This window comes from Fukomys damarensis, unplaced genomic scaffold (assembly GCF_012274545.1).
Source record: "Fukomys damarensis isolate Sample0158 unplaced genomic scaffold, DMR_v1.0_HiC HiC_scaffold_35, whole genome shotgun sequence".
Taxonomy (NCBI): domain Eukaryota; kingdom Metazoa; phylum Chordata; class Mammalia; order Rodentia; family Bathyergidae; genus Fukomys; species Fukomys damarensis.
In genome coordinates, this window is record NW_022900947.1 from 1,819,048 (window position 1) to 1,831,235 (window position 12,188).

Consider the following 12,188-nt stretch of genomic DNA (forward strand, 5'->3'; position numbering starts at 1 on the left):
TTTACCCCAACTGATACAATCAGCAACACATTAAGATCAAGCACAACTTGGACACTGACCACCTGTGGTAGTCACTAGTCTATCACCCTTAAATCATTTGAATTAAATTGAAATCAAGAAGCAGTCCAGAACATGTCTGCAGTGAACAAACTTTTCAATATAGTATATTTGCCATTTAATGGCTCAGACAGAACGAGGATGCAAGACCCCTGATCTCAGTTAGCTGATTGCTGAACCCCATGACGCTGATGACCTCGGGCTGCAAGGCCCAGATTGAGTTCCCCAACCTTCTGAATGGTTGAACTCTGCAACGTTCTATTACAGGTTTCCCACGCCCTTTCTTTAAAGATGTTCAAAGTTGGGAACTCAGAAAAATACCTTTGATGACCACCTCTGTCTTTGCAGAGTGGGTCCAAAGACTTGGACAGTCAGGAGGTCTGAGAGTGCTGGGGGGGGTGGCTTATGGGGGTTCAGGGGCATCCGCACGGCTACCTTCCCGGCGCTTGAGCGATGGCTGCTGGGTCGGGAGCAGGCGTGGTTCTCCTTCCCTCGGTGGATTGGGGCCGGCCTACCTCTAAGTGCCTTTTTTGAAGTTACACAGCTAGTAAGTGTTGCAGCCCCCATGTAGAGACTGGAATTAAGAGACGAGTTTAGTGAGAGTAAGTCCAGAATATTCGTATTCTAACCTAGCTAGCTAGAAAAGACAGGGCTTCCAGCTGAGGGAGCCTTATTGTGCTCAAGGCAGAGAGCCAAGGAAAGACCAGGGCGCTTTAATAGGCTTGAACCGTTTATAGCAGAGTCAGAATCAGGTGGATCTGACTCCAAAGCATGTGTCCAGCTCAGCCCCAGGCTCACAGGTCATTCTTTTCAAACACGGCTATTATAACTTCTGCATATCTGTAGGTACCCCCAGACACTAATTGGGAGAAATAGAAGTTTCATTTGTCTAGTTCTTTTGTTTTTTCCTGTCAACTTCTTTCAGTTCTCCTGAACAAATACCCCCTTAGCAAAGAGGGCTGTCAGTAGTGGTGGGTGGGTATGGCAAATGCTAAAAAGGAGGGGAAGACAGTTACAAACCTGTGGCATGGTGTCCTATCAGGCAGACTGTTGTAACAGAATACCACTGTTGAGGTAATTTTATAAGATATAATAAAAATATAAATACTGCTGCCAAATACCATACAACAGGAAGGCCCATGCTTAACAGTATGATGCTGTGTCCTCATTTACCTTATTCACAGGGTCCAGTACCATGCCACTTCTGGCTCCTCCTCAAAGTCAAAATGACCACGAAAGGGAAACATTTATATCAGTTAAAGACATACAGGCAGCTATAACTGCAACCAGAGACACTCACAAAAGAGGACGTCCAAAAAGACTTTAGAACAGTGGCGAGAATGATGCAATAAGTGTTTGAACCAAGGAGAAGTATTTTGAGGGGCAGTAATAGCAATGTGTATTTTACTGTAATAATTTTTTGCAGTTTTGTTTATTCTTTCAGTACCAGGAATTAAATCCAAGGGCATTCTGCCACTGAGCAACATCCCCAGCTTGATTTGTCGAGACAGGGTCTTGCTGGGATATCCAGGCTGGCCTTGAACTTGAAATGTTTGTGACTCAGCCTCCTGAATAGCTGCAATTACAGGCATGCACCACCACTCCCACTCAACATTTTAAAACATTTGAACATTCACCTCTTTGCCAGTTACACCTTGTATTAGATCACTATATAAAAGTATATTGTAGGGCCGGGGATTTAGCTCAGTGGTTCCGCCACCTGCCTTGTAAGCACAAGGACCCAAGTTTGATCCCTGCTACAAAACAAAACAAAACAAAAAGTATACTGTATTATTATATACTAGCTATTAAAGTAAAAAAGCAATTCCATTTATATTTTCATCAAAACAGTTAAATACTTAGGAATAAATGCATCAAAATAAGTGCAATATTTGTACACTGAAAAGGAAAAAAAACTCTAAATAAATGAAAAGAAACCCTGTGGTCATGGATCCAAAGACAATCTTATTGCTAGACATGTACTCTGGGAGGCTGAGGCAGAGGATTATGAATTTAAGCCCCACCTGGGCAATCTGGCAGTTTAGTGAGAGGTAGCTTAGTGAAGCCTTGTCTCAGAAGAAAGATGTTGGGGATGTAGCTTAGTGCAGAGGTCTTGGGATCAGTCCTCAGTACTGGAGGAAAATGTCTTACTATTTTTACAGTGTAACACCCCCCAAGTTGTACATGAATTTAATATAATACATACCAAAATTCTAGCTGCTTATTTTGCAGAAATTAACAAGCTGCTTTTAGAATTTATATAGATATTCAGAGGACTCAAAATAGTTATAATATTCTTAACTGGGAATGGTGGCAAGTGACCCGCAGAGAGGCAGCAGAATGGAAGTAAAATAACAAATTTATTCATTGAGGAGATTTAATTGCACATAAGCAGTGCCTGGATCGACCCTAAAAAAACCTAAAAAAACAAATAAAACCAAAAATAGTTATAATGTTCTTAAAAAGGAGAGAGGACACACATTTCTCAATTTCAAACCTTACTACAAATAATTAAGACATTATGGTACAGTACTTGGATAAGGTTAGACCCACAAGTTAATGGCTTAGAGTTGAAGGTCTGGAAATAAACTGGTACATTTACAATCAGTTGACTTATAGTGTCTTAGTTACTTTCTCATTGCTGGGACATAATACTTAACATCCACAAGTTAAAGGAAGAAAGGTTCACAATTTGTAGAAGTTTCAGTCCATAATTAGTTCGCTCTAAAGCAGACCAGCATGGTAGAGGAGAAACAGCCCATGGAAGGGCAGGCAGGAAGCGGTGCATCTTCCCTTCTCTCCCTTTTTATTCCATCCAGGCTATAGGCCTATTGGCTGTTGTCACGCACACCAAAGGTGGGTCTTCCTTCTTCAGGAAGTCCATGATCTAAACCCAGAATTATGCCAGACCAATCAGTAGACTAATCTAGTACCACACTCTTGATCCAGTCACCTCCCAAAGACTCACCTCTAAGGAGGGACATTTAGATGTAGGCTACAACACATGGTAAGGACCTGAGACAATTCAAGGGGACAAAGAAAAGTTTTTTGACAATCAGTGCTAGAACAACTGGATATCCATGTGAAAGCATCTTTGAAAGGATACATACCTCAACATAAGAGATAAAACTATATCATTTTCTAATATCCCGAATATATAAAGAATTCTTACTGTCACCTGATAGGGCCAAAGGAGGTGCCCCATTGAAGAGATGGGGACCTATCTCACCCCACTTACAGGGTCACAGAAAAGAATTACAGGATGCGAAGGTGAGAGGCACAGAAAGGTTTATGGTGCCCAGTGGAAGGTATCTACACCCAGAGAGAACACGGTGCGGCCCGAGAGAGGCAGGTGCATTGTGGTCTCAGGGTTTTCATGGGGTCTTGGGGTCTTTGGGCAGAAAGCTGGGGTGTGGACTCCTGTGTGTCTTCAGGCTGCCCTTTGCTTGGCTGTGTTGATTCCTCAATTCCTCCGGGCCAAAGTCCGAGGTTGGAAGAGCCTAGGGGCTTAGGTTACAGCTCCTATTGGATCTGCAAAACTCAGAGGAGCTATTTTGCCTGAGTTTCCTGGAAGGGAAAAAGGCAGTGGAACCTTGAATAGCTTTTGTGTCCTGAAGCTGCAGTTTTTCTTGAAAGTACAATTTTAAAATTGCTATTTTCTTTGTCTCTTTTCTACTTATTTTTTCTTCTATCCTACCATATTGCAAGTTAACAGTAAAACAGCTCAACTTAAAGTGAATAGCAAGGTAAATGGATTTTTAAACATGGAAAAATGAGCATTAATTTGCAAAATCCATGTACTTTTCCTTCCCATCATTTTTTTGTTAAAATTGCCTGTGTCCGGAATGCTAAGAAGTAAAGCACTGTAGCATTTGGCAAATGTACCCTACTGCCTGTAATTGTCATTTCTTAATGTAGGAGTCTCAGTTCTGCTTTTGTTTGTTTCGCATCAGGCCAGTAACACTGCACCTTGACTTGGTGTACCTGTGCCTTAGCTTATCTCGTCTTTCTGCTTGTGGGGATTAGAAGCATTTCTTCTTTCTGTGGGAATTAGTATCTATTAATGGAAGTCTTTAAAGATATTGAAACTAGGATGCCTTTTGGAGTTAATCATTGAAAAGTCTTAATAGAATTACCTGCTACTTAGTTTCAGAAAATGGAGTTCTTGGAAGGGGAGATAAGACTGTTGCAATACTGGATTTGTTTTCTGAGAAAATGCTATATTGTTTTTTGCTGTCTCCTGTGCTTGGAACAATGTATATTTATTGAGTAAATGACCAAGCAAATGTCTTTCCTTAAAAGCTGTTCTTTTTTTGAGACAAGGTCTCACTATATAGTTCAGGTTGACCTTGAACTCACTACATAGCCCAGGCTGGCATCAAACTTGTGGCGATCCTCCTACCTCAGCCTCCTGAGGACCGGGATTACAGGTGTGTGTCACTAACATTGGCTTTAAATGCTTTTCTTCTTGTGGCCTGGCTGCATAGAAAGGTCTTGGGCTTGTCGTGCAGGGCAGAGCTTGCCTGAGCACTCCCACTCGGGTGGTCACCAGCAAGGTTTGTAACTTCTGGGCGACTCTTCTCACTTACCATGGCCGCAAGCCCAAATGAAGTGATATTACCAAAGTGCCTCTTCTAATGTAAATGTCAGCTGTTAATTGTTATGAATTATAACAATATTGGTAATTTTCTTTGTTTCTTGTTTGGTTTTTTTGCAGTACTGGGGATCAAACCCAGGGCCTCCTGCATGCTAGGCATGTACCCTCAACCTCTAGACTTTGTTTCAATGAGTGTCCTCTAGTTGCATATTTCTGTCGGTAGTGCAACGTCTTTGATGAAATAACTGAGGAATGCGTGTCTCGTTTCTGATTACAGTTTAACTAATTGAACATCATCCAGGTATTTTTTTCATTGATATACACAATCATTTTGTCCTTTTTCATTTTTTCCAGAGTCCTGTGGATGAGGGTTAGAGAGGATGGGAAGGTGGCGCGTAGGGATACTGAGTGTGAGTGTCACTGTAGAATCTTTTGAGGGCGTCTCACGACCAGTGTTCACAATGTGTGTACCATGAGGTGGGAATTTCGTTTAGGAGCCCATTCAATAAACCAAGCGCCCCAAGACGTTGCTGTAGTGACACTCGCAGTGGCAAAATTAGCAGTAGAATACGCGCAGGGCCAGGGGAGCCTGTGTCCCGGAGTAACAGAGGTTCCCCATAGGGGCACAGTGCAATACTAGCCACGAGGACAAAGATGATGTGTGTATTTCTGAGGAGAGGTGTGTTGTGTGTGTGTGATTTAAAATGTTTTCAACTGTGTTGGAAAACACATAATGTAAAATTTACTGTTAAATCTTCCTAGGTGTATAGTTGAATAGCATTAAGAACAGTAACATTGATCTGTAATCAATCTCTAGAGCCTTTTTTATCTTGCAAAACTAAAAGTGTAGCCTCGTGTGGTAATGCACATCTGTAATCTCAGCACTCAGGAGGCTGAGACCAGAGGATCACAGTAAGTTGAAGGCCAGCCTGAACTCCATAGTGAGACCTTGTCTTAAAAACAAAATGAAACAAAACAAAACCCCTGAAAACCTACCATTCAGCCACTCCCTAATCATTCACCTCTCTCCAGCCCCTGGTAGTTACCCTTGGACTTTCTCTCTGTGACCTCTCCTGTAGGTGTGTCATCAATGAAATCGTGCAGTATGTATTTGTCCCCCGTGACTGACTTTCCTTACAAAGCATAATGTCCTCGAAGGTTCCTCCACACTGCAGAAACGGCCTGAGTCAGTGCGCGCGTGCGTGTGTGTGTGTGTGTGTGTGTGTGCGTGAGTGTGTGCATGAGTGCGTGTGCGTGCATGTGCCTACAGTGCTGGGGCGGAACTGGGCCTTACAGACCAGGCCCGTGCTCTCCCTCTGAGCTGTACCCCCACTCCAGTGTTCTCCCTTTCCAAGGCTATGCGTGTGCTGCATTTGTTCATCCATTCAGCAGTTCTGGACGTTTGGTTGTTTCCACCTTGTGGCTGATGAACACAGGTGTGCACAGACCTCTCAACAGCCTGCCTTCCCACCTGGACAGGCTTCGCGTCCATAGGAACTGGCTGGAAAAGGTGGCCATCAGGCTGACTGGAGAGGGGCACGGCAGGGCATTCTGACTTGTTACTTTATACGTTTTATGGTTTTGTTTTCCCTGCAGACATTAATTTCTGTTTGTCATCGGTAAACTATAAAATCACTAATTGTTTTGTATCTGGTCTGTGCCGTATTGAGAACGCAGATGCGCCCTTACCAGAGATCTCCGCGGCTGCCGTGAGAGAATGCAGATGGGATCTGAAGCAGAACTCCTCCAAAAACGTCTTCGAGGGATGCAAGAGGTGAGTGTTTGTGTGTAGCTCTGTGTTTTACCTGTGATGCCCAGGACAGAGTGTTGACAGGAAGTTTCTCTGCATAAGACAAGTTGTCAGTGCACATTCCAAATTAAAATGATCCCTTTCACCAGACAGGGTAACGAAGAGCGGTAGTTACACATACACAGACTCTTCCCTGAGGGTCGTGGCACTGAACCCCACTGCCCTGCCATCCCTGTAACGGCTCTGGGCCACCTCTGCTCTACTTCTCATTCATGCCTGTACCTAGGACGAGAAGGTTCTCAAAACAGCTTTGCAGACTGAGGCACTTGGTGAAGTATCTTTCTCTGGGTCTTTGCCACTTGGACAGGGAAGCTCTAATGCAGAGCACTTCCGCAGATTCTGGTCTTGGGGACCACAGTGGTTTCCCCAGTGATGGCACCCCGGGCATGCAGTGCTCTTTGTAGCTGTGTGGGGGTCCCTGTTCCCATAGTAAGGAAACAGGTCACTTGGAAAGCAGTTAAGGGGAATGACCATTGCAGCTTTTGAGAAGGCTTCTCATACTGCAGTGCACAGGGTGACTTGGAAGGGGTCAGAGCCCGGGAGCCTCCCAAGAGGCCGAGGCACTGGACCAGGTGAGATGTGCCAGTGAGATGGTGGCAATGGAGGTAACTAGGCGGTTGGTGGGCAGGGAGACTGCATGGTCTTGCTGGGGAAGTGTTGAGTTGGAGGTATGTTTGAGTCACGAGCAAAACTGCAAAACACTGAACCCCGAGTGTTCCCTGTGAGGTTGAGTTTGGATTTGGCTGCCACACAGAGGTGACAGAGGCCATGGCACCTTTCAGGGACTGAGGTGGAGCGAGTTGAGTGAGGAGAGTCGCGGATTGCTTATCCACCTCTGCGTCCGGCCTCGAGCTGTGCGCTCCGGCTTCTGCCCGCCCCCTCAGCACCGTAAGATTTTGGTCACCTTGGCTAGAACTGTGTGGGTGGAGGCAGGGGACAGCGAGTGACCCACTAGGCAGGACCTCCTACCCAGATGCTGTGGCAGGCTGTGCCCTTGACCCTCTGACGCTCCCCAGAGACCTCACCTGCACGCGGATGTGAGAGGCACATTGCTGGGGGAGAGAGAAGTTGGTTCCCTCCCACGGACATGGGCTCCAAGGACAGTTAGCAACCTGGTTTCCACAGTGTTTGCAGAGGGCCCTATGGAAAGGAATGGGAAGTGAGGGGCTGCTCCAGACAGCCTCTGGGACAGCATGCAGACTCACAGTGACAGGCTAGTACTTTCAGCCCTCTGGATCTCATTCCTAAAAGAGCTGAGGGCCAGTGAGCCTTTGTTATGTGGGTGGTGTTTGTCATGCGAGACCCCCATTCCTCTGAGCAGTGATGTCACCATGCCTTGTGCCCCGAGAGAATGAGACTTCAGAAAGGCCCATGATGTCCAAGACTAACACAGATTGGTTTCTGCAGAGAACACCCCTATGAAAGTCTCAGGTTGTCAGGACCCATAGGGAGCCTTGTTTTGAGAATTGTTCTGTAACATCAATGAACCCACAAAAGCCACCTCTTTTAATAAAATAAAGTGAAATGGAAAACATGTGACTGGCTCAGATTCTGAAACTCAGGGAATGCTCAGGACAGTCGCAGTGCCTTCTGGGTCCCTGACCTACTAGCGCTTCTTGCCGGTGTTCAGACCCCCTTTCCTCCCCTTCACCCATGTAGCTTTGCTTCAGCCCAGCGCTGTCTTCTTCAGAGCCTTCTGGGCCACTCCTGCCAGAGTGCTGCCTGGAGGGGTCCGTGCCCAGGGCTCTGGCCGCCTGCTCTGACACCCAGACAGTTTGTGTAGTTTTCTGCAACAAATGTCTATAACTGTGTAACATCTTTTCTAGTGTTGTCCATAACTATTTGAGTAAAAAACCATTTGAAGAATACAAAGAAAGTGCGTATTTTTCTCGATTTTTACAATGGAAATGGCTGGAAAGGTAAGTTTTAATTTAAAACTTAATTTAAACAAGTAGTAACTTCTCATAATGCATACTGATTGCTGTCTACTTTTCCCTCTGTCACAATACTACTAGAAATCTTGAATTCTGTGCAGTATTTTATACAAAAGTTATTAATATGAGATACAATAGATTGTAGATACCGTGTTATATAATTTGTTCTGGTTCACTGGAAGCTATTTTCTCTCTTAAAAATGGAAGCTGGGCAAAAAAATGGCGTTTAGCTTGTTGGTGCAGTGGCTAGAAAATAAAATATGTCCTAGGTTTATAAGAGGAAAACAGGATGTGGGGGCCAGACAGCAGAGGCCTTCTTGGCCTCCTGCTAGCTGGGTGACTAGCAGGCAAGTGGCTGCATTGTGAGCTTCTTGTCCTGCTTTGGTACAGCGAGAGAATTACGGAACATACCCTGTAAAAGCGTTGCTAAGATCACCTGGGAAATGAGTATAAAATGCCAGGCCAGCCAGACATGGTGGTGCACACCTATAATCTCAGTTACTTGGGAAGCTGAGGCAGGAGGATCACAACTCAAGTGCAGCATAAGCAACTAAGTGAGACCTTGTCTCAAAAAATAAAAAGGGGTTGAGGAGCACTCGCCTAGCATGTGCAAGGCCCTGGGTTCTATCCCCAGTACCCCCCCACAAAAGAAAATTGCCTAGTCCAGTGTTCAGTGCTCAAAGTAAGTGCCAGAAAGTCAGCTGCTACTGGTGCTATTATGATTATTCTCCTCCTACTAGAATTATCATTGATTATATTTGCAGTTATAGCTGGTGCAATTTTTTGTTTGGATTAAGGTTCTTTCCCCCAAGGGCAGTGTTGTGTTGATGTCACTGTCTTCAGTAGTTTTCTGACAGGCGCAGCAGTATTCATTCCTAAAACTGATTTGTAAACACAAGTAGCTCTGCGTGTGGTATAGGCTGCTTGGAGGCCTATCCTTAGTTACAGAGGGTAACTCACTGATCGGCATCTGTGTCAGTGCTTTTGATTTTTATTTTATTTTCAATTTATTATTACCCCCTATATATTGTCACTGTCTTCAGTAGTTTTCTGACAGGCGCAGCAGTATTCATTCCTAAAACTGATTTGTAAACACAAGTAGCTCTGCGTGTGGTATAGGCTGCTTGGAGGCCTATCCTTAGTTACAGAGGGTAACTCACTGATCGGCATCTGTGTCAGTGCTTTTGATTTTTATTTTATTTTCAATTTATTATTACCCCCTATATATATATATAATTTTGGTTTTGGTTGTTTTTTGTTTTTTTGAGACAGGGTCTCACTTTGTAACCCCAGGCTGGCCTTGAACTTGCAGCGATCCTCCTGCCTCAGCCTCCAGAGTGCTGGGACTGTAGACATGTACCACCAGACCTGGTGTTTTTCATTTTGAGACAGGGTCTTGCCAAGTTGCCCATGTTGGACTCAGACTTGTGGTCTTCTTGTTTCAGCCTCCCAGAGTCCTGGGGTTACAGGCATGTGCCACCATGCTTGGCTCTGTTTTCTATAAATCTTAAATGTGCTGTTTCTCATAGTGCTAGTGGAGAGCTGTCCTGCTAGAGAGAGCAGCCGTCCCTGAGCATAGCCATCCTTGTTCTGGGCACCCCATGGAGCAGTAGGGCCAGTGAGTAAAGCTATCAGGAGACCTAGGTAGGCTTCCTGTTTTAAAGAAGCAGTATGACGTGAGACCTAAACTTTCTTTTTAATTGATTAGGCAGCCAGTAACCAAGAACACATTTAGACATTACAGAGTTCTGGGAAAAGGCGGATTTGGAGAGGTGAGTAATATGGAGCAGTGTGAGCAGCCCTTCTGCTCTAGACAGTAACAGCAAGCCATTGCAACACAGGCACCAGGTAATGTGTGGCTGTACCAGGACATTCATTTCCTTACTGTGTTTGGGAAATTCTGTTAGCCAGCCCAGAGAAAGGAGATGGGATTTTGAGCAAAAGGTATTTTCCTACAAGCCTTCAAAAACATCTCTAATTTTTATGAGTTCATCTTCCACTTCCTATTTCTAAAGGAATCTGTTTCCCTTGCTTGCTGTTCAATTGCAGGCAGTTTATCCAGAATGAACGATTATTGTTTTCATATTGTAGAATTTCTGTTACTCCATTTCTCCCTTTTAAGTAGTGACAATGGCCAGGGATTTAGCTCAGTGGTGCTGCCACCTGCCTCGCAAGTGCAAGGTCTTGAGTTCGAACCCTGGTACCAAAAAAAAAAAAAATGTAGTGACCAAGCCCAGCCTACTGAGATCAGACAAGATCGGGCCTTTCAGGGTGGTATGGCTGCAGACCATTACTATGTTCTGCAGTTTAGGACTAGCCCAAAATTTATGTAGTTAAAAGTACGTTTTTTAAGAGATGAGGTCTGCCTATAATCCCAGAAGTCTGAGAGGTTGAGGCAGGAAGGTGGCAAGTTCAAACCCAACCTGGGCAATTTAGCAACTTAACAAGATCTTGTCTCAAAATGAAAAAAATAAAAAGGGCAAGAGATATAGCTTGGTATGAAGGCCCTGGGTTCAATCCCCACTACTGCAGAGCAAAACAGAGACAGAGTCAGAGTCAGGCAGGCACACAGATACACACACACCAACTCACTATGTCGCCCAGGCTGGCTAAACTGCTGAGCTCAAATGATCCTCCTGTCTCAGCCTCCTGAGTAACTGGACTATAGGTATGTGCTAACATGCCTGGCCAGAGTATATTATTCAGTGTTTATTTAACCTGTTGATGTTTGGATACATATGTACCTCACCTCTACCTCAAAAAAAGGTTGAGTCCTTGGGCAACTTGGTGAGACCCTGTCTCAAAATAAAAACTAGAAAAGGGTTGGGATTTTAGCTCCAGAGTAGAGCACCCCTGGGTTCAATCCCCATTATTGCCAAGAAAAAAAAAACCAAAAAAAAAAAAACAACAAAAAAACCCCACACATGTCCATGGCTGGGAGTGCTGCTCAGGAGTAGAGCACTTGCCTACCAGATGCCAGGCCTTGAGTTCAGTCTGGGGGAAAACAGAAAGAGGAATGTTCACTGTGTTGGTTCATGCGTGAGAGTCTTTATGATGTGCCCAGGCTGGGAATTTAGCTCAAGTGTTTCCACTACCTGCCTTGCAAGTGCAAGGTCACGAGTTTGATCCTCAGTACCAATAATAATAATAATAATAATAGTAATAATAATAATAATAATAATAATAATAATAATAATAATAAAATAAGATGTGCCCTAGAGAGAGACCACTGCAGTAGAGAAGTGCTATAGCATACAGCGCGGTGTGGGTCTTCACAGAGATGCTAATTACCTCATAATCATCTAGCGTGATCTTCTCAGTCCCAGAATTTACAAGTCTCTAAGAGCAGGGGGAGCTATGAGGCCCTAACACTGAGGTTTACATCAGAAGCCTGTTAACACTGCTCAGATGTGTTTTAAACCACACATGCTCCCAAATTCCAATTCAAAGCAGAAGCAAGATGAGAAAATGAGAAGTAATGAGAAGGCCTGAGCCAGGAGCACTGCACTGTGTGAGACACTGGGCACACAGAACACCTGACCAGCAATCATCGCCTCAGTTCTTTTTTTTGTTACTTTAAATTTTTATTTAGTTCGTTCTTTCTTTCTTTTTCTTTCTTTCTTTTTTTTTTTTTTATGGTACTGGGGATTGAACTCGGGTCCTTGTGTTTGCAAGGCAGGCCACCGAACCACTGAGCTAAATCCCCGGCTTTATTATTTCTTTATTTCTTTATTTCTTTATTTTTGGTACCAGGGATCAAACGTAGGACCGTACACTTGCAAGGCAGGTG

General features: G+C 44.3%; 1 protein-coding gene across 6 annotated transcripts in view; it reads left to right on the forward strand.

Annotated features, from left to right (window-relative positions):
* Grk4 (G protein-coupled receptor kinase 4) overlaps positions 1–12,188 on the forward strand; it is a 53,802-nt gene that overhangs the window by 20,307 nt on the left and 21,307 nt on the right. For 3 of the 6 annotated variants that reach the window (XM_033758807.1, XM_010641757.2, XM_010641762.2), the window contains exons 5-7: positions 6,325–6,428; positions 8,291–8,383; positions 10,107–10,170. In XM_033758807.1, coding sequence (XP_033614698.1) covers positions 6,325–6,428; positions 8,291–8,383; positions 10,107–10,170 — 261 coding nt within the window. Of the gene's footprint in view, positions 1–6,324; positions 6,429–8,290; positions 8,384–10,106; positions 10,171–12,188 lie in introns of those variants that run through there. The other 3 variants (XM_033758808.1, XM_033758809.1, XM_010641760.3) reach the window with 2 other exon arrangements.